At 39.6% G+C, this 27,474-nt stretch overlaps 1 protein-coding gene across 1 annotated transcript; it reads left to right on the forward strand.

Moving 5' to 3' along the window:
• Nucleotides 1–768: 768 nt before the first annotated feature.
• On the forward strand, nucleotides 769–26,570 carry EPC2 (enhancer of polycomb homolog 2). The gene is made up of 14 exons (XM_072418139.1): nucleotides 769–1,200; nucleotides 11,846–12,005; nucleotides 13,834–13,979; nucleotides 16,814–17,020; nucleotides 17,461–17,609; nucleotides 18,214–18,346; nucleotides 18,860–19,054; nucleotides 19,143–19,232; nucleotides 20,118–20,263; nucleotides 20,414–20,742; nucleotides 21,964–22,100; nucleotides 23,544–23,706; nucleotides 24,174–24,507; nucleotides 25,321–26,570. The coding sequence occupies exons 1-14, from the start codon at nucleotides 1,048–1,050 to the stop codon at nucleotides 25,391–25,393; spliced, it is 2,415 nt and encodes an 804-aa protein (XP_072274240.1). The 5' UTR covers nucleotides 769–1,047; the 3' UTR covers nucleotides 25,394–26,570.
• Nucleotides 26,571–27,474: the final 904 nt, after the last annotated feature.

The following is a 27,474-nucleotide window of genomic DNA, read 5'->3' on the forward strand; positions in this document are numbered from 1 at the left end:
AAAGGATTCGTTGTGGCATTCACACAAATTTATTTTTTAGGATTTGCGCAATGTGTAATACAGCAGATGGGTGAATCTTGTTACTGCAATTTGTTTAGTATTGCATAGAGAAAGAATATTGTTTTTTGAATGTCTATAATGAATGTGAATGTTGAAAGGTGAATTTTGTTTGACTTTAAATGAGATGAGCCCAGATGTTTGAGAATTTAATTTCACACTGGGTGAATCATCTTTGCAAATGAAGTACAGGCAGATGAATGTCTAGTACGTTTTCCTTGCGAATGTTGCAATAAATCTTTATTAAATAGACCTCTAATGTTCCTTTTGCAGACATTTTTTCTATTTTCCCCTTTTTTTTTTTAATGGGGACCCTGCATAGGAAACCTGACTGACATTGCAGATTTCTCCCTCAGGAAAATGCTATTTACTTGGCTGTTATCAGAAAGTAAACATGCAGATTGGGAGTTGTGATTTTCCTGAGTGCATGCTTATTGTGGGGGCAAAGAAATGGAATCCAGCAAAGGCAGCCACCATATTGTTTCCAAGACAAGCTTTCTTTATAATACAGCAGGAAGTGCAGGACAAAGGTTACCTGTGTGAAAACAAAGCTGCAAACGGGGTTTTGTTTTTAAAAAAAAAGAAACGCGCACTCCCGATTCAGGCGGGCATACACTCCCCCTCACATGCGCGCTCCCGAATTAGGCGGGCACACACTCCCCTCAGCGGCGCGCTCCCGACTCCTCCTGCTGCGCGCGCACCCTCCCCCTGAGCCGCTGCTCGCGGGGGCTGCTGGGATCGCTCGCCGCCTTGGTAATGTCCGCCATGTTTGCCATGGCGCAGGGAGCGGATCGAGCCAACAAAAGCCGGATCTAGGCACGAACAACCGCCGCCCGGAGCGCCTCTATCCGCCCCTCAGCGCGCCCGGGGGCCCCATGAGCCGACAGGGGGACACAGACTGCGGTTTGGGGGGGTCCTGCTGACCGATCATTTTAAGGTTTTTTTTATATTTTTTTTTTATTCCTCGGCCCCCCCTCCGCCCCGGCCACCATGAGTAAACTGTCTTTTCGAGCGCGGGCCCTGGATGCTACCAAGCCGCTGCCCGTCTATCGAGGCAAGGACATGCCCGACCTCAATGACTGCGTGTCCATTAACCGGGCCGTGCCGCAGATGCCCACGGGGATGGAGAAGGAGGAGGAATCGGTAGGTAATCCCTTTGTCAGACATTGGCTATTCACGAAGGCACTTACGCCGGCCGGGCTACGTAGGGTGCGCTGTGCGCTGTTTAGGCTACGTAACGTAGGGGAGGTGGACGGCGTAGTTGGCGGGAGCCGCCATGCTGTGGCGTGCGATACCTACGTCACTGTGGAGCGGGGAGGCCGGCGTGAGCGTAAGTCGCTTTGTGAATAGGAAATATGCGCTGCTCAGCCCGCTGTGTTTGATAACAACTGGACAGCTCTGAAGTGCTGCATGGCCGCTTGTCAGTGTTTGTGGAGCGCCTGCTACAAATCAGAGACCCTGACCCTGCCTGCTGGCTATCTTAGCGCTTATTGAGGGTCACATAACAAATCTGAGCTGTTGACTTTTCTACTTTTCGGTTAGATTGTAAAGTGTTTAGAGATAATGATTTGTAAATGTTTTGTTTTTTAATTTGCAGATTCGTGTTTGCATTCATATACTGTCACTATAGATGGCCTGCTGGGAGGGGAAGTCAATCAATGCAGTGATATGCAGCACATACCTGAGGGGGTTGATGCATATAGACAGGAAGTGGTCGGTTTAGATTGTCACAGATGTAGAAGGATAAAAATAAAGAGGGAAAAATGCCATTCAGTTTTGTAAATGTTCCATGCAATGTTTTTATGTAAGTTCTGTTTGCTAATATGTTTAACCAATCGTATGCTAGCACATTTTCTGCCCTCCATTATTATGATTATTAACTTTATTCACGTGATTTACTAACGTTAAATTTTTTTTATTTAGTTGTAAAAACCTTCTACTCCTTTAGTAATTCAACCCCAATGGGTGAGGTCACCCCTTGATGTCATCTCACATCCTGATTGGCTCAGTTTTTTATTTTTTTTTTACGATCCTATCACTTATCTAGATGTTGGCCATACCTTTCCTGCTGCCCCCAGGCTCTAATTCTGAGCAATGTCACTTGGGGGATCTGACACTTTTTGGAAGTGTCAAATTCCTGTGTGCTCACTGGTTCCCCCTGCTGGCAGGATGAAGTAGTGGCATGGCGGGATCGGCAAGACCTGCTGTGGTGCAGGCTGCAAAGAAGGTAATAAATCAGCCGTCTGTTAGGGGTATAGCTTGATTTACATAAAAAAAAATAGTATAAAGATAGGCCTGCTTTATAGGAACGTTTTTAGGAGAGCTATAATGAAACTCCTCTAGTTCAGTCCTGGCGTGTTCTTTTCTGAATAAATATTCAGATTCTTCCATAAGCTCAGCCAACACACTATCAAATGGATATTGAGATGTCTATATGTATGGGAGATGTGAATACAAATGGTATGCTAATAATTGTGGTAAAAACAATCAAGTGCTCTTCGCAGCGTTGGTAATGATAAGTTGTCTATGAAATCAGCCTGATGAAGACACACAGGTACATTTGCATGCCTCCATGCTTGCACAGATTATGACAAGTGCACTTCATTGCAGCTGTCAAATCTGGTTGCGTTGATGGAGGGAGAATTGCATCTCCGACACAAGAGGATATGATTGTTCATTGAAGGCGGCTAGCACTTGGTGTGGACTGGCCTTGCTTCCTCATGTCCCCAATGCTTTGTGCAGCGTGTGTGATGGTAGGAGTGCACAGGGGCTCCCCTGCTTGTATTACATGGTGGACAGAACTCACCAGGCCCGGCACCTGGCCTTCTATGGGCCCTTCACTGATCCGTGCAGCTTAGAACCTGCTTATAATGGACACCAAGCCTACAATATTAGTGTGCGATCCATGACCATAATCCTGGGGCCGCTGAGGTTGCTCCCAGTAAATGATACCACATACATTAAAACATAAATTCCGGATATATGTTTCCTAAATCCAAGCCTTCACTGTTTTAGTATTTTGCCCTTTTTACTATAAAATGTCTAGGGTAGAGCTATTCATTCCCAAGTGTAGTCATCCCTAGCAATGGATCAGAACCACACTGCTGTTAAATATTTGTAAAACCTATCAATACGAAATAAATCTATATAAATAAATTATAAATCTATATTCCTTGTGTTTGATGTTTATTTGAAGCTGCATCATGTAGTGAATTGTAGCAATGTGTTTTATAAATGTTCAGTAAACTCTAGGACCATGCCATGCTATTTGTAATATATGATCCTGGCCAATTAATATTGCCTAGAATTCAAATATATATATATATATATATATATATATATATATATATATATATATATATATATATATATATATATAGTAGACTTTCTCAAACTTTAACATGGGGGAAGCCTGGAAATAACTTTCAGGTCTTCGGGGAACCCCGGCTGTAATTATTATACCCACAGCTCACAGTATATTAGTGTGGGGATCAGTAGGAAGAATGTCTCTTACATTGCTGGCCAGTGGGATGAATGTCTCCCTTACAGATCATTGGTGTCAGTTACCTGAGAGGCACAAATTGCTCAAGGAACCCTGATATACACCATCATAGTATGACTTCACCCTCTTGTGGTGTATTATGTGTTTATGTAAAAGCAAACAGTAATATACAACACTGTAAAATATTTATATTGTTTGTTGTGTCGCAGTAAGAAAGTATTAGCAGGTCATTGGTGTTAGTATTGTCTGCCTGTTTCCATAGATGAGTCTCTGCATTGTATGATCCGAGGTCCAGTACACACAGATCTCGTTCATCACGTGTAGTGCTGTGTGTTTGTGTTTATGTCTCTCCTGGCACACGAGTAAGAGTGAACCCAGATAAATTTCCTGAATGAATTCTATCTCCGCCTCAGCCAGCTGTCATTGGCTCAGCAGGATCGGTATGTGACATAGTCTGATCCGATTGGCTGCCGCCACTATTTCCTTTTCTTCCAGACTAGCTGGAGATCATTTTACTGTGTGTCAGCACAGGAGCAAACATCAAAGCAAGCGTGTGTGCCAGTGTGTAGCTGCTAATCCATATCTCGTGTGTTTGTTGCTACATGGCAGGACATGGCTTTGTGCACAACATGCGTTTGTTAAAATAATAAAATCATTTTCAAAAGGCAAAATCCAATACCGCTCACATTTTCTATTAATGCAGCTGTCACGGTTTAAAGATTTACTCACAATCCAATCCCTAATGAATAGACCGCAATGTGTTCTCCTGTCTTCTATAGATTATTCTGTGCAGTACATACATTGACTTTTTCCTGAAGCCAGGTATTTCATTGACCATTATGAGATCCGTGTTTTTTCTTTGCTTCGTGCATCTAAAGAATTAAAACTGAAATCTCATTGGCTTCTCCTGTCTGCCCTAAATATAATTATTTCTTGGGTTTTCATAAATCAGCATTCTTTAAATAGCATTACGCTGCATCTTGTGGCCTTATGTTTGGGGTAGTGAATAATTTATGTGCCAGTCTAGTGAAAGGCCTCTTACAAAGCGAATAAGTAACTGATTATGCCATGCAGGAACTCGCTCTAAATACATCTTTGTTTACATGACAAAAGCTTATGGATCGCACTTGCTGCAAGTTGTTGGCATCGTATGTTGTGTGCTGTACCTGTTCTTGTGTCATTTTTAATGTGTTTTTTTAATTCTTTTATTATCAAACAGGATTTATACAGCGCCAACATATTACGCAACGCTGTACATTAAATAGGGGTTGCAAATGATAGACAGACACAGACAGTGACACAGGAGGAGCAGAGGACCCTGTCCAGAAGAGCTTACAATCTAAGAAGTGGGGGTAATATCACACAATAGGAGGGGGCATATGGAATGATCGGTGAGTAGTGAGGGTTAAGAGACAGAAAAAGTGGGGTAGGCAAGTTTGAAGAAATTAGATTTGAGTGCTCTTTTAAATAAACAGAAAGTAAGAGCAAGCCGAGCAGCTCTAGAAAAGTCTTGGAGCCGTGTGTATGAGGCGGTTGTGAGGGAGTTCTGTATTATCTCTTGTTATCATTGTTCTGAGTCATCATATCTCTTACTTTGCAGTTAAGGTGCGTACACACTTCCAATTTTTATCGTTCCAATCGAACGACGAACGATCGATTGGGCAAAAAATCGTTCGTAAAAAAGTAACCAACGACGATCGTTGAACATCGTTCGTGTGTACGGTCGTTCGTTGATCGTCCATGGTCAGAGCATGCGTGATGAACGAACGTCCGTTCACTTTCCTGTCGTGCACATAGTTCCTCTATCGCTTAAACGATCGTATCTATTGTGTGTACAATATCTATGAACGATCGTGTCGTTACCTCTATGTGCAGGATCGGTGCTATACGATCGTTCATATATATCGTGCAGGAACGTTCGTCGTTCGTTTTCCGACGATAATAATTGGAAGTGTGTACGTAGCTTTAGGCTTTCTGCTTAAAAGATTCGATTTATCATTTCAATTAAAGTGTCATTCCAGTCTGCAATTGTAAGCAATCAGACATCCGCAAATTCTATCCAGCAATCGCTTCAACGTCTCAAGTGTTCGTTCTGAAGCCTCTGCTTCTCTCTTCTATATCATCAACATTTCCTTGATAGATTAAAGTCTGATTGTTGCCTGGGATATATTAAAGGGTAATTCTACTCCCAAGTAAATGTAAGAAGAGAACAATTTAGTATAAATGTATTGTGTGTATTGATCCCCATCCCCCCACTGCCCAGATTGTAAGCTCTTCAGGGCAGGGTCCTCTCCTCCTGTGTCACTGTCTGTATTAGTCGGTCATTTGCAACCCCTATTTAATGTACAGCGCTGCGTAATATGTTGGCGCTATAAAAAAAAAATCCTGTTTAACAATGCACACAAATATTTTTATTTCTCCTCTTATGAAGCTGTTTATCATGTATACAGAATACATTTTTTTTGTACGTGCTAAGAAACACTTTTTGTGTCTGACCTTTGTGTGGGAGTCGGGTCTATCACTTTTAATTACATTTAATTACAGTAAACGCTCTATTTTTCTCCCTTTCTTGGTGGCTTTGCCTCTGAGACCTATATTTCCCTATATTTCAGAGAGGAGCACAGGATGATGGATTCTACTATTGGCATCGGTCGGGTGAATTTGAGTGTTAAAGCCATATATAAACCACGGGATAAATTGCTGCATTTTTCAGCTTGTTCATGTATGGTACAGTTTTCCCATCTATATATTGGTTTGTGTTACATTTGCAGCAAGTAATTAAGCTCTAAGTGTCTTTAAGGTTTGTCAGGTAGTGCAGCAATCATGCTCATTTGGTCTTCTTTCAGAATGGGCTTGTTAATTTATTTTGCCATGACAAAGGTTAGAGCAGAACTAAACCCAGCTGTACTTGCCTGTTCCTATTCCGTCACAGGGTGCCGCCATCTTTTTTTTTTTTTCCTTCTCTTGTTTGGCCAGGATGACATAACTCCTATGTGCCTGCTCCTATATCCCTGGCATGCACAAGGGAGGCAGAATATTCCCTATCAACACACTGCAGCTCAGAAAATTTTGGTAGCGATCAGGCCGGTAAGAACAGGAGGGACATTCTTTTCTGCAATAACCACCTCGCAAGTTTTCAAAGTTCTGCTTTAATGTAAAATTGTCAGAAGATCTGGTACAGAAGTCTGTTTAGTAGTAGTGATAGAAATGGGATAATGTCACTAAGAAGATGAAATCCTAAATGAGAATCTAGCATTAGACAAAAGTCACATTACAAACCCTCACTTTTTTCCATATTGATTGATGACGAATTTCTGCCCAGGCAAGGTTTTGATCAGAGATAAAATCGCCTCTGCTGGCTCACCTGGTCTTCCAGTTCAGATCTTCAACCACCCTGATTGGCTAAGCTGAAATTAATTTATCCCTGGCACTCGGATATCCTGGGCTTGTGCACATGTGTAGCTCGGTGTACAAATATACAAAGTTTTATTGCAGAAGAGACATCACCTGTCCTGCAATAAAGAGTGGCTTTCTTGCAATGTGTTTATACCTGTAGTTCCAAAATACAGATATATGAACAGATTACTAAATTCATTCTATAAGATAAATGTTCTAGTGTAAGTAGTTTATTTATATTGTCTCCCATAATTATTTAATCTTTGTGTATTTACCATTGTCCCGGAGTTAGGCTCTGATCATTGCTCTTCTAACCTTTAACTTCATCTCGTTGCTGAGGAATGGACTTTCATTAAAGAAAAAAAAACATTTTTTGTTTTTGATCAGCATCCTGGTTGTCTGAAAGGTCATTCATCCTGCACGGCACACAACCAGATCAGTTGTATTGTTTTTGTATAGCAGCATATGATAATCACAGCTTTTTAGGGGTTTTTGTTAATGCTTTGTTGTCCTTAGTTTCTTATTTTTTAGTATTTCCTTATTGATTTATTTTTTATAAATAAAAAACATTTATTGATTAGAATGAGATTTGCTATGAATGGCAATGTAAGGGTAAAAGAAAAGATAGCTGTGAAATTGGGTTTGAAGCTGTTATATTTAGTCCTTGGCTGTTTGTGGCTGGGCGCATTTATTTCTTCCCCTATACACTATCCTTCCTGAAAAGATGAGACTAAATAAAACCCCCTATGCAAGGTGGAGACACATTGCAGGTCCTGTGTGTATGATCACTCCTGATCTCTGTACACTTGGGCAGCACTGGAAGTACAAAATCAGATGTGCCAATACCCTGAAGCCTGTGTTAGTTTGTAATGTGATGGATTCTGGTGTGAAACCTGATCCGCACAAGAGATTGTCTGTCTGTATTGAGAGGTTTGGTTCATTGAATATTTTGTGCACTGAACAGAAAGAACACTCATAAGATCTTATGTATTCATATTTTAGGAACTGGAGTTACTTCCCTTTTACCCAACTGTCAGACTTAGACTTTCCCTGAAAGTGATGACTATCAGCAAATACCTCAACTGACATAAGCCTGGGAGGCTAAAGACTTGATAAGGTTTAACATTTTTGGACTGCATGCAGGTCTGTGTGTGTCTGCAGGTCACTTCAGGATAGGAGGCTCCATGTAGTTCTTGCCTCATCCTCTAAATCTTGCTTGCAAATTATGTTCAAATCATTCAGAGATAGGCAAACATTTTGTGTTCATTGTACCTAATTGAAGTTGAATACAGGCAGGCTAATCGGCCCATTAGGGTACACAGAAGGGGGTATTCCCATTGACTGATAGTTGTAAGGGGCTGAACGTCCCCTGATAACCACCAACCAATGCAAATTCCATCCACTGTAAGAAACACGATGCAAGAAACTCAATGGCAGCATTCCTATTGGCTGGTGGTTTCCGCCTTTGCTTTTATTTTATGGGGGTAGCTTTTTAACTGGCGCACCACCCAGCACTTTCAGTAACCACCTGGCTGTTTTTGAGTGGTTACTAAAAAGTTGGGTCACATTCAGGGGCCCGAAACCTGTCTACAGCTCCTTCCAACCAAGCTTAAAAAATGTCTGGGGGCAATAATGAGGTAGGTAGGCAAGCTCAGCAAATTGTGAGCAAAAATCTTCCTATTCTCAAGAACTGAATGCTAAATGTTTAATTTTGCCTTGGGCTTGCATCTGACTGAACAGCAGGGTTACTGTACCATTTTTGAAAACATGGATTCAAAATCTGGTGTGAGTAAAGCCAATTGTCTCTTTAAAGCTTAACCTCCAGGAAAGACCCTCCATGAGTGCGGCCTTAGAAGAATTTAATGTTCTTGTGCCTAGGGGAACCAGAACACGTTTATTTACCTCCCTGATTCCAGTGCTCTCCTCCTAAGTGATGGGCTGTTTTTTGTTATAATTCAAAAACGTTGATTGGGGGTTGTAGATGATGACATCCGTGCCTGTGACCACATTGTAATGTGACTTGGAATGAAGGCTGCTGGGGAGCAGTGGCTCAGAGGTGGGATCTGTCAGAGAATAGGAGGTAAATCTCCTTTTTCTGGTCCTCCTAGAGATCAATGGGCATTTAACTCTTGCAGTATGGGGTTTGCCCTCCTGCAAGGCTTTTTTTGTTCCCTGGAGATAAGCCTTAAGAATTCTAACCCTTCTATCTCTTAGCACACATTACACATCACATATTCGTGTAATTGGAGGCTTTTCCTACTTCCAAATGAAGAAAAAACAAATGATTTTGGTAGTACTGGAATACATTTTGAAAAATCTCAAATTAAATTGAGTGGAATTTTTTTGGTTTAAGGCGCTTGCATTGTTTTCTGGTAATTGGTGTACCATTAATTGATTTTGCTTGCTGCCTGGAATCGTCTTTTTATTTTTAGTTTCCCTTTAGATGAATGGCCTTCCTGACGTCCCCGGCATCAATCTTTGTAAACCTTTTGTGGTGATTTTCTCCATCTATAACACAATATAATGGCGGAATATTCTCTTCCCTCTGCAATTTGAAAACAGATAAAATAACAGATGGGATGGTTAATGTGTTGGAGACAAAAACAGTAATTTAGATTTCATTAAGTCATAAAAACTCTGTGTACATAATTTACAGAAACGGTAACAAGAAATGTTGCTGCAATTGGTGAACAACGTGGTGCTGAAATTGCTGGCTGCTCAGAGGCTATCGGGGGTGGGAGATGGACGGGGTACGTGCCCCGCTTTAGGAGAAGATTATTTAACTGGCTGCCAGACCTGTGCGATGCGGCCGGCTGTTACGCTGCTTCCTGGGAATTGCTGTATATTTCACCTCGCATACTGCTTGCTTTTTCACAGATAAAAAGTGGGAATGGTTTAATTTTACAGCTCTGCTCTGTCTTCAATATATAACCCTATAGTGGTTATTTGTAAGCCCTCCGCTGCTACTCCAAATAGCTTTGAGCTTCAAAGGCAGATAAAGTTATAACCGCATTTCTTATTGTACACATTAATATAAGACAGTCATTGACCTGCTTCTGAAAATACTGGTTTGACTGGCTACCACGCTAACTTTCCAAATGTATTGCCGCTCCAGGACGAACATGAAAAATTGTCAAGACTCTGAATACTTGGTACAATGACCCTGGGAGTATTAAAGCCATTGGACTGCATGATGACAAGGCAACTAGTATTTTCAGAGGGAATGGTCAAAAATACTTTACAAATGAGCAGCACAGTGGCTTAGAGGTGTTTCCAGCACTAGATGTCAGGTTTAAATCTCAGCCAGGACATTATCTGCATGGAGTTTGCGTGGGTTTCCTCCCACATTCCAAAAACATGCAGTCAGGTTAATTGGCTCCCAAATAATTGACCTTAGACTGTGATAAAGACATATGACTATAGTAGGGACAATAGATTGTGAGCCCCCTTGAGGGACAGCTAGTGACTATGAACTTTGTAATGTTCTGGGTAATATCTTGGCACTATAAATCATTTTTTTTTATTATTATACAGTAACCCCTATATTGCATTTGGCACCAGCTTCCTTTAATGTCAAAGTAAATCGGCACTATTTCTAATCCCAGGGCGCCACAATCTACGTTCTCCTCTTCCTCCCAGACACGATTTTTGGGCCATCTTGATTGGCTAAGATGATGTAGCTCCAGCGCAGGCATGCAGGAGTTCATTGATCCTCCACACGTGCAAGGGAAGCCAGCATAGACAGATTTTTCTGGCAACCAAAGCTGATCCTGGGCGTATTCAACTTTGTCACCAGAAATCTGGAGATATCAGGCACAAAAGACAAATTGTTGCAGATGGGACACCTTTATAGAACATCCAGACATAAACCACATAAGAGTGACAACTCTGCAGCTTATATAGGAGCAGGACTTCATGGGGATTATCAACCCTGTATGTATAGCACTTTGTAGGGGGGTTAATAAAATCTATGTAGAGACTATAATACTTAAAATATTTACAGGTTCTGAAATAAGCCAATAAGTGGTCTCTCTTATTGATCTCTCAATAAGCATTCTGGAGAAATTGGTCTTCAAAATTCACAACAAAGACCCATATCTTAGTTTTACAACAGAAGCTTGGCATCCCTGTATTGTAAACCAACAGTAAAGGTTTGATGCTGCATAGCCTAACAATGCAGGCAATGATGTTGTTTCTTAACATTTTTTGGGGAACACTGAAATTATTTTCAGGTTCTCAGGAAACCCTTTACTATATGCACAACTCGTAGTATATTAGTGTGGTGGTCAAAAGGAAGAATGTCTTTTACATTGCTGACCAGTGGTAAGAATGTCAACCTTATAGAAAGCCAAAAAGATCACTGGTGTCAGTTAAACTTATCCTAGAGATGCAAATTTCTCAAGGAACCCCTAGCAACCTTTGGAAGAAACCTGGTTGAGAAACGCTAATCTGGCATGACCAAATATTTTCCCCAAATATGTCAAGCATGCACATTTTTGCATAAGGAAGAGCTAAGGGAGGCAAAAAAAAAAAAAAAAAAAAAGACGCCCTTGTCCCACTGGCTTACCTCTTGCATTAGGGTCATCCCTGGGTCTCTCAGGACGGTCGTTCATACGATGGACGTCAGGCGCTGTACACACGTCAGATTCTCGTCCGATATCGGCCGAGAACCATTGGACGTGTGTACGTAGCTTTATATCTGTATGTATCCTAAACACTTTGAAAAGCAAAAGTGGGGTTTTTTAATATAAAATCTGAATGGCTTTTACTAAGATTGTGTGTCTTGTGTGTTACTTGTGTGCATTGCCTGCAAACTGTGATCGGAAAAATACTTTGAGATCTGTTCATGATTTAAACATCGCATTCAACTTGTTTTCCTTGCTTTTGCAGGAACACCATTTGCAACGAGCTATCTCGGCACAACAGGTTTTTAGAGAAAAGAAAGAGAGCATGGTTATTCCCGTTCCTGAGGCCGAGAGCAATGTCCACTACTACAGTCGCCTGTACAAAGGAGAATTTAAACAGCCCAAGCAGTTCATTCACATTCAACGTAAGTGTATGCGTTAGACCGCTGGCGTGTCATCCTTGTCAAGATTCCAGTTATCACACAGGCTGCATCTGTTATTTCACCCGGACAAACCACCTGCTCTTTCGTACAGGAAGCCAACTTTCAATGCACTCGCTGAACGTGGCTCTGTTTTTCATTCCTTCTCTAGTCTGCTGTCTGAACTTAGGGCTTTGCACCCTCAATTTTCCTGAAGTTTGTCATTTATTATGCAGACTAAGATGGGTTGCCTGAGAAATTAAAACTACATACAAAAAGAACATTTTGGTTCCTGATTTGTGCCAAACATAGTAAATTATTTTCCAGCATTTCTTTATCACTTCTTTAAATATTTATTTTCCCAACAATAAAGTTTCATGTTTATTTTTCAGCTAATGTATGTTTTAAGGTGATTAGTATTAGGGCTTATTCTGCAGATTGTAGGCTTGGGAGGGTGGTTAAAGTATTTTTGCATCTTTATTATATATATAAAAAAAAATATTACTTTGCGCCTAATGACTGAAATCAATTGGCCTCCTAGACAATGCTTGGTTGAGGTTGTATCTAAAGTATGTATTCAGTGGGCCTGATTTATTAAAGCTCTCCAAGACTGGGGAAGATAGGCTGTCATGGGTGAACCTGGAATTAATTTGTTCCAGGCTTGATAACTTTTACTAAATAGGAAATGATTTCATGAAATCTATTCCAGGTTTGCTGGATCACTTTGATTCCTCCGTGATAGTGTATCTTCTCCAGCATTGGAGAAGTTCAATAAATCAGTCCCAATATGAGAGCATCAGTAAGGAGCAACCATTCCACAAAGTGGCTATGAAAGCATAAAAAAACAGATGCGCTATTATGGCTACCCCAATATACATACCCCTTTACAAAGAAAAACAGATGGCTTGACTCCTGATAATTGCATCTACAGTACCCATTTTGGAACATCCCATTTGCTTACCTCTTTTCTAAGTAATCTCATTTTTTTTATTTATTTATTTTTTTTAATACCAAATGTGGTTAGAAAAAAAAATAGTTTAGGAAACACCAAGATTTTCTGGGCATACATACATTTCATTAGTGGTCCCTTTAAAGTCCTCTTAAAGTGGCTTTTTAATTTAGGACAAATGTTAATGTATTAGCTCGTCTCCTTTCTTACACATACAACTTTTCAGGGCTGCTAGGCTCAGAACATTGCTTTGTGGTATGCCTGGAGCCCATGATCAGCAAGGGTGTATTTTCATTGGAGCTTTTCTGAAGCAATCATTGTTTTGATGGGGCTTTGTGAGATGAAATTAGAATTTTGGGTAACCATATAATACCTGGTGAAGGTTTCCCAGCTGTAAACTCTTTAATGCAGCCCTCTGGATGTCTTTAAAAATAAGAATGTTAATATACTTATTGCAGACAGGTATTGTGTGAGCCTGTGGTGGTGGGGGGGGCATTTGCGTTTCCTTATGCAAATTAATAACCAAACTCTACTATTATGGTCCTGTGGTAAAACAGCCAAATGGCAACAAAGTCATACGCTTTGCATAGTCATAAACTTGGAAAAAAGCATAACCCTTGACACAAATGTTATCTTTGGGAAAGGGAAGTGGAAAACCATCACCAGCGCTGCAATCTGTGCCCTACATCAGAAATCTGACAAGGGCTGTACTTACTAACCAGGATAAATATAGCATCAGTTTTGATATTAAAGTACTGTAAAGCTAGATGGCCTCCTATTACAAACGAGCACTGGTAACATTTGTTTATACATCAGAGCTTTCCAAAACGTGAGTTGGGTCTTAAATAATCTTATAGGTGATTACTTTTCTTTTCTTCTTTTTAGCTTTTAATCTGGACAATGAGCAGCCAGATTATGATATGGACTCTGAAGATGAGACATTGCTCAATCGGCTCAACAGGAAAATGGAACTTAAACCACTGCAGTTTGAAATTATGATTGATAGGCTGGAAAAGGCAAGCTCCAATCAGGTGAGAACTTTCATCAGGACATTTTGAAATAATGGGGCTGAACAGATCCCAGGAGTTGTGAAGCGATTTGTACCCACTAATAAAATGACCTAGCACTAATGTGTACTGTGGGTATACTTGGTAACATTGACATTGCCCAACGGCACAGTAACCCACGATCATGGTATGTTGGCGTGCCATTCATTTATCCACCTTTACAATCATTTTTATGCCTGTTTGCCTTCAATGATCTGCTAGTAGCCATGTTCATGTTTGATAAACCTTAACTAAAATTCAAAACAAAACAAAAACACAAATGTTGTATATGTAGTTTACTAATCTTTAGATATGGTAGTCGCTTTAAGTTATGAATACACGTCAGATGATTCTCAGCCGATACAAGCTCCCGGGATCACCTTGGATGACAATCTGACATGTACAAAGGTTGTCCAATGTCATTTATTGATCCGTCCTGGCAGATCCTTGAACGACAGACGATGAGCATGTACAGAGCTTGTTCATTCATCTTTCAGTCATTTGTAACTGTAAACAAACGTAAAATATTGTTTCCAATGACAATAATCCAGTGTGTGTATGCAGCCTTAGGTTTTTTTTTTCTCTTTTTCAAACTATATACTTATTTTTTTCTAGTACAGAAAAATACTTAATCTGTAAAGCAGTCCATTGTACTACAATCTCATGTTATCAGTTTTCCTAAGTATCTGCTGCCCCCAAATAATAGATAAGCCGAGCAAACAGTGTTGGTACTTCAAATCGGAGAAGCAGTCTATATTAAGGCTGCATACACACATGCAATAATTGGCATCTTTCACGGTCCTCTACAACGACAAAAGACTGAAAGATACACGAATGAGCGCTGTACATACAGCACTGTTTTGCTCCATGGAGAGGGAGAGCGACAGAGTAGCACCCCGCTGCACACCCCCCTTTCACTTATAGTTAGGTCCATAAATATTTGAACAGAGACAACTTTTTTCTGATTTTGGACAAATTAAAAAGCTGAAAATATAATGTTCATTTCTAATACTTGGTTGAAAACACTTTGCTGGCAATGACAGTCTGTAGTCTTGAACCCATAGACATCACCAGATGCTGGGTTTCCTCCTTTTTAATGCTCTGCCAGGCCTTTACTGCCGTGGCTTTCAGTTGCTGTTTGTTTGTGGGCCTTTCTGTCCGAAGTTTAGTCTTCAACAAGTGAAATGCATGCTCAATTGGGTTCAGATCAGCGACTGACTTGGCCATTCAAGAATATTTCACTTCTTTGCTTTAATAAACTCCTGGGTTGCTTTGGCTGTTTGTTTTTTGGGTCATTGTCCATCTGTATGATGAAACGCCTCCCAATCAATATGAGTGCATTTAGCTGGATTTAAGCAGATGTTTTTGAGCAAAGTCCAGTCTAGCCTTTCTATTCTTGAGGCTTATGGGTGGCTTGTACCTTGCAGTACACTCTCTGTATTTACTTTCATGCAGTCTTCTCTTTATGGTAGACTTGGATATCGATACGCCTACTTCCTGGAGAGTGTTGTGCACTTGGTTGGCTGTTGTGAAGGGGTTTCTCTTCACCATGGAAATTATTTTGTGATCATCCACCACTGTTGTCTTCCGTGGTCGTCCAGGTCTTTTAGCGTTGCTGAATTTACCAGTGCTTTGTTTCTTTCTCATGATGTACCAAACTGTAGATTTTGCCATTCCTAATATTGTAGCAGCTTCTTGGATAGGTTTTTCTTTTTCTGTTTTTGCAGCTTAAGGATGGCTTGTTTCACCTGCATGGAGAGCTCCTTTGACCGCATGTTGTCTGTTCACAGCAAAATCTTCCACATACGAGCACCCCACACCTGCCCATGAAATAGCCTGTGTAAAAATAAAAAAAGGTTTTAGTTCCTCACATTTTTATGCAATCTTTTTGTTCAACCCACTGAATTAAAGCTGAAAGTCTGCAGTTCAATTGCATCTGAGTTGTTTCATCTAAAATTCATTGTGGTAATGTACAGAACCAAAATTAGAAAAAAGTTGTCTCTGTCCAAATATTTATGGACCTAACTGTATGTCGATATCCGCGAGATTATAAGACAAGACTTATCGGACGTTTGTACGTAGCCTAAGGGTAAATTCACACTGATGGTGAACTTGCAGCAAGTGCATTTACGACTGCCTCTTAGGGGGATGCGTGGTTCCCTGTAGCGTCTCCTTGTGGCAGGGCAGTAGAGGGCAGCAGTTACATGGGCTGCTGTGCGTATTTGTGCAATTGGCAAGGCTTTACTGCTGCGGGGAGCCACACGATGTTTAGACAGATATGGATTGGCATGTTGAAATTAGTAAATTTTTGTATCTGACTTTAAATACACTTTAGGAACATAGATACCAGCAGTAAAGCACCCTGTGGCCAACACCAACTAAATTGTGTTTTTACTGGGAGAATAAATTTAAACAAAATGATTGATGTGAATTAAGTGTCAGGCAGGAGGTATTGGTCCAGATTAGAACATATTTGTCAGAATAAAAGCCTGTCAATTCTTAATGGACCCTTTTTTAATTTGGCAAAAAAAAATTCTATATGGATCAGTCCCTTCCACTTGGCCCTTTTAATACTTTCACACAGCAAAAGCTGCTTGTGAATTTTAGCCTTAATTAAAATAATATATACTAAAAAAATTGATTCAAAAGTGAAAAGTCAATTAGAAAATGTCTGAATCACAAGCAAGCTAATAGTATTGAGTGGAAGCATATATAGATAAACTCTGTAGTGTTTGTATATACTTGGTAATCCTATTTATGAAATTACCTGCACCATGCCATAAATAAGATTAGTAACCGTTGCATTTGGAATATTTCAGCTTGTCACCCTTCAGGAAGCAAAACTGCTGCTAAATGAGGATGATTACCTTATCAAATCTGTGTATGACTACTGGGTAAGAAAACGGAAAAACTGCAGGGGGCCCTCCCTCATTCCCCAAATTAAACAAGAGAAACGTGATGGATCTACCAACAGCGATCCGTATGTTGCCTTCCGGCGTCGAACTGAGAAGATGCAAACACGAAAGGTACTTTCTAATGAAAATGTTAAAGAACTTGTTTATTTTTAATATATTTACTAGATTACAAACAAAACTTATTCTCATAAAGCAGACCTGCAGTCAAGAAATGTAGAGACATTCCAAATAGTCTCTTATGACTAGTTACAGTCTAATATATATTGATCAAGTTATATGTCCTTGTATAAACTTTTTCTTGCTTGAATTTTCATCTGTTGCATATGAAACCTTACTGTCAATTAGTGAGACTCAGATGACAACTTAGCTATCTGTGCAGCTGATATGAAAATGTACAGAAAACGGTCAGGAAAGTGATGAGTCAATGCACAAAATTTGGTGAATTTTCAACCAGCATCATTGCAGTGTCTTTATGGAGTATAACCACTAATTACACTGAGAATTAATCTTTTATTTCCTAAAATAACTTGTAAACTTTTCTTTTTCTTTAGAATCGTAAGAATGATGAAGCATCTTACGAGAAAATGTTGAAGTTACGGAGGGAGTTTAGCCGAGCCATAACTATTTTAGAGATGATCAAACGAAGAGAGAAGACGAAGCGGGAATTACTACATTTAACGCTGGAAGTTGTGGAGAAAAGGTGCGATTTATACTCATATATTTTATCATTTTTCAGTCAGATAGTGGCTAACGTTTATCTAGAAATTGACTTTTTCCTGGTTGGTTGTGGCTAAGATATTAGAGGGCCATTATAATGTTTCCTCCGTATGGTAAGGATGGTTGCAGAGCCACACGTGAAAGCCCCTCTAAACCTCAAAAGAATCACTTGAATGCTGCTGAACCTCATTCGCTATAGATAAGGCAGCAAACACATCACTGTCCCTGATAGAGTTTTATAAAAACTAGCAGGATGTCTTTGTAATCCTCCAGGTCATAGTGGAATTCCACATTGGGGGTTCTTAATTTCATGTATTAAGAAACTCTGATTAGTTATAAGGAGATACATGACAAAACAGAGCAAGGTGCCAGCTTTAGGTAAAAACACAACATAAAATGAAAAAATAGTTTTGATGCCATTTTACCAGAGTACCCTGAACAGCATTATACCTGTACTGCGGAAGCAAGCTCAGTGTTGCACATTTTGCTCAAGCCTGAAAAGGTCTCTTTCTCTGTGGCTCTCCTCCTTTTTTTTTCTCCTCTCCATTTTTTAAAACTTTTTTTTTATGCCTTTCTTTTGCTTGAAGGTATAATTTGGGTGACTTTGGAGGTGAAATATTGAATGAAATTAAGATTCCTAAAATTGAGAAGGAACCTCATCCCATTCCTACACTGCTACACAATGGGAACCATCACAGAGTTCCAGAATGCAAGGCAAAGGTATTGTATGAAATTTTATATGGTTATTTTAAGTATCTGTAAATCTGCAATTTTGGTTACAGATTCTGTGGCTACAAAGTTGGATATTGTCCGGCAAACTTTAAATGGAACCATTTATTTACTTTTTGCTAGTTTATTTTACTTGTCTTACTTTTTCTGTTCTATTAATATTATCCAGTATTTATTTAGTGCGGACATATTACACAGCATTTACAAATGTCACTCGTCATGTCACTAACTGTCCCTCAAAGTGGCTCCCAATCTAATATACCTACCATCCCTTTTCTGTTTTTATACTAGCCATCTCTTACCTTTTCATGCAGAATATCTGCAGTCTGGCAGTTTCTTGTAGCATGTCTGTAGTCCTGAATAATATGTGCCAGCCCCTTGGTGATGTCAGAACCTGTACTTCAGACCTCCTATATCAAGAAAATTGCCCAATAATGCACTGAATATTAAGTAGCCTTGCATGACTTATTGATGTTTTCTAAGCATTATTATTATGTCTTGCAGAATATTCATCACTCATCTGTTAAAGAAGAACCTTTAGATGTTGTCCGTCTCAAGAAGAAGTACCCAAAGAAGCAAAAAGCAGAATCTGTTGTCACCCCTCAGCCCCAGCCTGCCTCAGAGCCATTGCCAGTAATTAACAAGAGTGATATCAAACAATATGACTTCCACAGCTCTGACGATGAAGAGTTTCCACAGGTTTGTCCTGCAGCTGACATGTTGATGAGAGCTCATCAGGGTCTCAGAATAAAAGTATCATTTATAATGTCTTGGTTATCTTCTCCAGCCACCTTCCCCAGTGTCTGAGCCTGAAGAAGACAATGACCCCGATGGCCCCTATGCCTTTAGGAGAAGAACTGGATGCCAGTATTATGCAGTAAGTCTATATATATTTTCTATATGATCACAATGCTTGGGTGCACATCAGTTTCACTAAGAATGTTTTCTAATGCGTGTAAAAAAAAAAATGTCTTACACTTAGGCTCCGTGCACACATCAGATGATTCTCGTCCGATAATCGCCTCAGTGCCGATATCGGACCAGAATCTGACGTGTGCTGCGTTCGTCGTTCATGAATTCATCCTGGCGGATCCACAAACAACGAATGATCGTAATGGAAGTGAAGTGGAGAGAGCGCAACGGGGTGCTGCTTGCATGTTCTCCTCCCTCTCCTCTCCATAGAGCAGAACAGTGTTGTATATTCAGCGCTCGTTCATGCATTGTGTACAGTCTTTTGTCGTTGGAATGGATTGTGCAAGATCCTTTCCAACGACGATTATTGAGTGTGTGTATGCAGCCTTAGGATAACACTGTTTGCTATGATTTTACAGCTTGAGATCCTTTCATATGACTAAAAGGAAAATAGAAATATTAGGTGATTAGTGATTTTATATCACATTTTGTGATAAATCTTTATATGTTGTGTGGCATTTCTATATGTTTACAGGACTATTTTAATGATTTACACATTTTAAAATGTTTGGTCTGCTTTTTTTCTCTGAAGATGTCTCCCTGGCATACTGTTGGATGTAGACATGTTTTCAGAGTACTTGTCATATCCTCAAAGTTTGCACATAAAAGCTAACCCTACAATGATCAATCGCTGCACAATATTTTGGTGTCCTATAAAAAACACTTGTTTCCTATCAGGGCTCTCCATGTTTTTTTTTTCAGGTTACAAGTGTTTGTTTTGCTGAAGTGCTTTTGACAATCTTTGAAAGTTTTTAAATACAATATGACATCTTTTTGTTTGTGTTTCTAGCCACATTTGGACCAAATGGACGATACATTAGAAGACGCAGATCAGTCCCCCTTTGGTAGACTTCGGTATAGGCATTGCCTCACCACTCTCACAGTCCCCCGAAGGTGTATAGGGTTTGCAAGGAGGCGGATTGGCCGAGGTGGAAGGTAGAAAATTTATTTATTTATGTGCTAATTTATGTTTTAAGAAAAACCTAATTACTTTATTTACCAAAATTTGAGGGTTATCTTTCATGCCACAATACATACATTTTTATTTGCCACTTACACAGATTATTCATTGATTTTTGTTCCCAGGATTATAATGGACCGACTATCCACCCCCCATGACCCCATCCTAAAGCAGCTGGACCCTGACATGTTGTCTAGTTCTTCAAGATCTTCCCAAGTTGCACAGCCCCCTCCCGATAACTCGCGGACCAATGCTTCCGATAGACCTTGTGAAAACAGACTGTCTCTATCTGAGATCCTAAGCAATATTAGGTCGCGTCGACTGCAGTGTTTCCAGCCAAGACGAATACCCTTTCCAGACAACGATAGTGAAGAATGTACCTCAAGGATAGTAGGACATGCTGTGAGCATTAAACGAGCCACTTTACCGACCACCAGCAAGAACGGACTGACAGGTACTGGTTTGTCTGATTTGTATGGTTGCCCATTGGCTAAGTGGTTAGGGAGCTTGTCTTGCCAGGTTCCAAACTTTTTCAGGATGCTATCTGCATGAATGTTTGTATTATATGGTTGTACTTGCATAGATGTCCTCCCAATACCAGCTCCATACCACCCTTTATTTTTATCGGAGATTGCTACTATGTAATGATTTCAAGACTATGGAAAAGACTTGGATCGGACTTGAATTGGCCTTGGAATAATATGTGCTATGTACATTGAACCCTCATGGGAGAAAATGGTGTGTGTGTGTGAAAAATATATAAAACTCCTTCAGAGTTGGCACACATTTGTAGCTATTTTTTATTAAATTGGTACTGCCATCAGTCAATTATAAAGGGTAGGCTTAAAATGCAATAGTCTTCTACACGTAAAAGTCAAATGCACTAGTATATGAAGTGTATAGTTTAGCTCCAAGCTGCTCCAATCTTGCTCCAGACACTCTGCGCTGTCAAAGAATCTGAGATGCTGGCATTCTTATTTCTGCTGCTGTGTATAATCACACTTTCCCTTCACACGGCACTCCTGTGTCATCACCTTCTAAACCTACTTAATCAGTGGCATGTTACAGAAAGAATAGGAGAGACCACAAAACTGGCAATTGAGTGAAACCCTTGGGCTTTACCTTTAAAATATTTAATATGCATACACAGCACAATGTACAGTATAAAATATTTAAGATTTCTGTAAAACATGCTGGATGTTTTTCATTTATTTATTAAAGGATACTTTGAGGCCTTTACCAAATATTTTTGCTTTCTTTATAAAAAAAAAAAAAAAAAAGGCTAAGGTATGCTGTTTTGCATGAACCACACCAGGTCTGGAACTTGGTTTGATGATATTTTTCAGCTACTGTGTGTTCGTGTGTTCCTAGAATCTTGCAGTCAGCCAAACAAAACAGTGTGGTCCCCTACAGTGATTTGCAAGGTCCTTTTGTAGCTCTACTTTTTAACCCTTATAAAAAATAATTGCTGGGTCCACAAACGTCTTAGTAAATGCCTACTATTTATCCAAATCATTTTCAAATCACCAGTGTGTGTGTGTGTATGTATGTATATGTATGTATGTATGTATGTATGTCTTTATATAATATATATGATAATTTGCTGTTCTTCTCTTCGCATCTGAATCCTCCTGATTTTTTTTTTTTTGTTTTTTTTTTTATTTTCCTCCTCCAGTTACAGGAGGTATCACAGAGGAGCAGTTCCAGACTCATCAGCAGCAGTTGGTACAAATGCAAAGACAGCAGTTAGCTCAGCTACAGCAAAAACAGCAGTCCCAGCAGTCGTCGCAGCAGATACATCCAAAAGCACAGGTACATCGCCATTTCAGTAATCTGCCTGCTTAATCTTGCTGTATGCACAGCTTTTTCTTTGTAAGTAATTGAATCACTGAACTTTTCTTTTTGTATTTACTTACAAAAAATAACAAATTCCACATAACCTGTGAATTCCAATGCTGGGTAAAAGCCATGCTTATGGCTTTAAATATCATTGAGCCTTGGTCCTCCCTTTTTAGCTACTTAATTTCTGTTCCTTCGCCTATTTATTTTTTGTGGCAAGAGTGTTGCCAAGTTAAATCTGTAGTGGAAACAGGAGTTCTGAGCCTCCCTGTCAACACTTTTGTAGCCACCCACAAACACATTAATGATATTGAACATAAACCCTCCCAAGAGCAGACAGACAGGAGGGTAAGGTGCAGTGATGGTCAGAGGAAGATGATACAGCAGTATTTTTAAATCCCTCCAACCAGACATATTCATGCTGTTAGGCAAAGATTAGCAAGCAACTTCAATGAAGATGTCACAGGGCCTTCAAACCTAATCAATGCCTATCAGGGTAAGGTATAATAGTACACTACACTTGAACACTGTTTAGCAAAGAATAAGGCTTTATACCTCAGTATATTTTATAAAACTATATAAAACAATATATATTTTTTTTTTTTTTGCTAACGTTCTTTTGGTGTCTGTTCGCCGGGTTTCACATAACAATGTGTTCCTGTGTACACACACTACACATGCAAAGTGTAGTATTATAGTGGCAGATGAAGTCCTCCTAATCTGTCTCCTTTTACACTTTTAAATTGTTAATAGAGGTTTCTATATTGATTGTGGAGCTGCAGTTGAAGAGCCATGTGATTGATAATGCATAGACTTTTTTTTTTTAATTGACTTGCTGCAGCTTTTTTGCTATTGGTGCTGCTTAGCTGTGTATTACTTTAAAACTTGAAATACTTTTTAAAAATTCTCCATACTTGATTGCCCTCACAAACATTTACATTTTTGTAAGGGGTAGGAAAGACAAAGGAAAAAAAGGTTACAAAACAGGAAGTGGTTTTGGCTATGAATGGACTTGGTTTTCTCTGGGGTCCCTCTCAGAATCCCAAATATACCTGTTTATTCTATCATTAAAGTTCACCTAATGTAGTTCTGTTATGGGGTGGCAGCAATGCTTCACTTTCCCTTATTCAGGACACTTATGTGGGCTGTCAGTAGAATTAAAAGAATTGTAGAGGGCGTAGCAGTCGTAGTTTTCACTGCTGTCTCATAGGATTTTTACCTTGTTGTCAGCACCTAGCCACTTTCTGCTTTTCTTGGGTAACCTCTGGCCAGGCTTTCACTGAACCATATGCAAGATACCAAAAACAGTAAACCAAAGTGTATTTTTTTTTTTTTTTCAAGGTATCTTTTTCCCTTTAACACAGAGTTACATTTTACATCACTTTTTTTTTTTTTTTATTTTTTTTTTTTATATAGGGCTCTGGAAATTCTGACTGCATGTCCAAGACACTGGACTCTGCTAGCGCCCACTTTGCTGCATCTGCTGTAGTTAATTCACCAACGCCAGGTCGCAGTGAAGTGACCAAGGATCCGAGTACTGGCCACAGCAACCTGAATGGTGTTGTCCCACCTCCAGGAGGTAAGATTTATTTATATAGATAAACATTTCCTGAGCGGATATCTACGTAAGGAGGGAAATGTGTGAAACTGTCAATATCGATTTCATTTTGAAGGCACAGGCTCGTAAACTTTTTTTTGTTTTCACTATCTAGTGAGTATTTGCACCAGGATAAGAATTTAGTATGAATCATGTCATTTTACATTTGTATACCTTTAAAAACCATATTAATGTCAGGCTCCAAATATCTATTCTTGACCTAAGGCAGCTTTCCAGTTCACCTTTATAGACTGTGTGCACGATACGGGAGATATATGCAAGGGAGGCAGACATAAGAGAGTTCATTTTATGGCCCAAGGGGGGGTTTATTAAAACCTATTGCACCACTTTAAGTGCCACTGACTTTCATACTTTTATAATGTTGCCAGGTAGATGATTTGTTTATGTCAGAGATCTGAAACTTTTTTTTGTTTTTTTTTTCTTTGCAGGGAATGCTAAAACGCTGTACTCCACTAACGTGGCTCTGTCATCCAACCCAGGGATCTCCACCGTTCAGCTTGTACGGACAGTCGGACATCCCACCACTAACCACTTAATCCCAACCTTATGCACAAGTACGCCCCAGACCCTTCCTATGAATAATTCCTGCCTAACGAACACCGTTCACCTCAACAACGTCAGTGTTGTGTCACCTGTCAATGTGCATATCAACACAAGGACTTCTGCTCCATCTCCCACAGCCTTAAAACTCGCCACAGTCGCTGCCAGCATGGACCGAGTGCCAAAGGTTACTCCAAGCAGTGCCATCAGCAGCATAGCCAGGTACATGTTACATCAGCAGTGTTACACTATTTATCATGTGATGCGTCTCTTTGTGTGTTTTTTGTGCATACACATCTTGTACTTGGCAAAATCTTTGTTTTGCCACACTTAAAATTTGCATACACCTGCAAGGCTGTAAAGACAGAGGATTATACTGCTATTTTGTCAGCTCCTCCTTTTTAGTTCTATAATATTTTTTGTTCTGTCTCCTGCAATCTTGCCTTTAGTGCCCGGCCCCTGCTGCCCACCGTGATGCCATTTACTTGATGTCAATTTTTTTTTTTTTCAGTGCAGGAGATGGGGGTAGTTGTGACTACAGTTCTGACTCACAAGCATGCAGTATAGACCGCCCTATTCGCAAAGCTTAGGCTCAGTATCTAAATAGCACTTTCGCTTATCCTAATCCATCACTCCTGCAGACTTCTCCTTCATGCAACTTCCCCCTTCCCAAGCCACTTCAGTAAGACTGTTGTACTGTAAGTTGTAGGGCATTGTTTTCATTCCCTTTATTGAGGGGCTAATAAATAGTTCTGTGTTGTAGGTGAGAATGCTAAGAGTTCACCCTTTACTTGGAGTATCCGAGGGAAGGGTAGCTAGAAAAAAGGTATGTTTAGGCTCTACCTAGAGCTTAAAGTAGTATTTCATGCTCTCAGTGCTAGGAAAGCCGCATTTGCATTAAAACTTTTTGCCTGGATTAGGTCCTGGAGTTTACCTTTATTTTTATACCTTGCCCTTCAAAATGACTGGCTGTTTCCTTAACCACATTAGTAATAAACATACCTCTTTTTCTTTGCTTTTGTTTTTTTTCCCCAGAGAGAACCACGAGCCGGAAAGGTTGGGTTTGAATGGGATAGCGGACACGACAGTAGCAATGGAGGTGACATAACTTCAAAGCATGGACTTGGCCTGACTAACCAGGCTCTTTTTTTTTTTTTTTTTTTTCCATCGAAAATGCAAAGCGTTCTCTGCGGATCAGAGCGCGCTAACATGGACCTAACCACGAACTGTGTATGGGACATCTTCCCATTCCACTCTATGTACATTTTGTAAAATCGGATAAAATCACTACCTTGTAAAATAGTTTATTTGTATCATCCATATTATTTCTGTTACTTGAATAGTTGATATTCATCATCATGCTTTTGCACTTGAATTTGCAACTGAATGGATATAAAAAAAAGAAAAACAAATCTTTAATGGGATCATGAGCATGAAATGGGGTCCTGCATCACTTGTTTTAACTATTTATTTTGCCATGTTTACATTTTGTATCTTGTACAAATAAATCCAACTTTGTGTCAGAAGCAAACGTTAAAGTGGGCCCATTTCCTGTACACAGAAGAGCAGCCATTTTTATTACCATTTTTTTTTTTGGCTAGGCCAATAGCCGTCCTGTCAGCTCATGCATTGGTGATGTCCACCCGTCTTTAGTGAACTGATTGGTTGCTTACCCCTTATTGGCTCAGCCTGCAAAATGGCCGCTTCTTGCTGTGTATAGCTAAGTGGCCCAGGGTAAATCTTCATAGCTAGGAAATAAAACCTCTTGTATTTTTTTTCCTAAACACATGTAAAGTTTTTTTCACTTTCTTTTTTTTTTCTTTTTTTTTTTCGTCTGGGTTTTTTTGTTTTACAGAATTGATGTTCCCACCCTGTTCCCACTTCACTCGTTTTTTTTCCTTTCTTTTTTTTCCTTTCTTTTTGTTTGTTTTTTTTTTTTTAAGTAATAGTTGGTACTTCCCCCTTACAGATACAAAGTTTGAGGCAAAAATAGTATTTTCTATTACTGCTTTGGGGGAGGGATGGATTGATACATACAAAATATAATGTAGACACTCACTCCTTTTTCCATATATTTTGAATGTATATTTCTATTTATAATTCCAGTTTATAAGAGTAACAAAGTCTATGGAAGGAAAAGGATGCATTTGGCACCTGAGCTGTGCAGACATTTCCATTTTATCTTAAAGAAAACACCTATTTTATTCCTCATACTTTAATGAAGGACTCTGGTGAGCACTGTCTGGATCTAAAAATTCTTGGTAAATTCGTAAAGTGTAACAAAATTGGTGTGGTAGTTTTTGTACGTGTATATGGGGGGCCAGCTAAAAAGTTAAGTGATAGAGCCATGAGAAATGAATTCGTCTGAAAAAAAAATAAACTAACTTGAGATAATATCCTGACCAGAACCCTGTAAATGAAAATGTAACGTAAAAACGGATGATTGCTGAAAAGTGCCGGGTGGTTCGCCCAGCTAAAAGGGACTGGGCAAAACTCTGACACTCCATGCGTTATCTGTTTCTGGGCCTTTTTCATAAGCTGGAGAACTGCTAATCATAGCCCGGAACCTGAACATTAACGCCAGATAGCAAACTAGCCCTGTTGGAAGGTCCACCAAAACATTTTTCATATTTTCCCAGTATGCTTTCTTTAACCTTAACCTAGCCCTTTTTTAGAATGATATGCCTAAACTTAATCTAAATCTATTATTCTAAACCCAGCTCTAAAGTAACTTTTGTTACACACATATTTGAAGTCCATAAGAAGAGGTTTCCTTCAGTAGAACCCTCAGTACATTTTTAAATCCATTGGTAAAATCAAAGATTCAGGCAAGTAAAGTTATATGCAGTCCTTCAACTGTTAAAGTTAAACTTGGCCCTTTATGCATCTGTCTGTCAAAGCCTATTGATTTAGTAAGGCTTCCTATCAACTCTTATGGACCAATCGCAGGCATTTGAGGAGCTAGGACAAAGTTTGGCTTTTACATTAGATAAATGCATGTAACTTTTGCTGCCTATTTGTCTAAATTGCTAATTTTTTTGGCATACAACTTTTGTTAATGGCAACCTCTGCGTTATTTTAATTGTATGAATAAAATTTAACCCCTGACCTGAAAATGACAACTGTAATGCAATCATGATAATACTGCTGATGCAGCGTTCAGATTTAATCATGCGTGTCCAAACCCAA

Source organism: Pyxicephalus adspersus, chromosome 7 (genome assembly GCF_032062135.1).
Source record: "Pyxicephalus adspersus chromosome 7, UCB_Pads_2.0, whole genome shotgun sequence".
In the NCBI taxonomy this organism is placed as follows: Eukaryota; Metazoa; Chordata; class Amphibia; order Anura; family Pyxicephalidae; genus Pyxicephalus; species Pyxicephalus adspersus.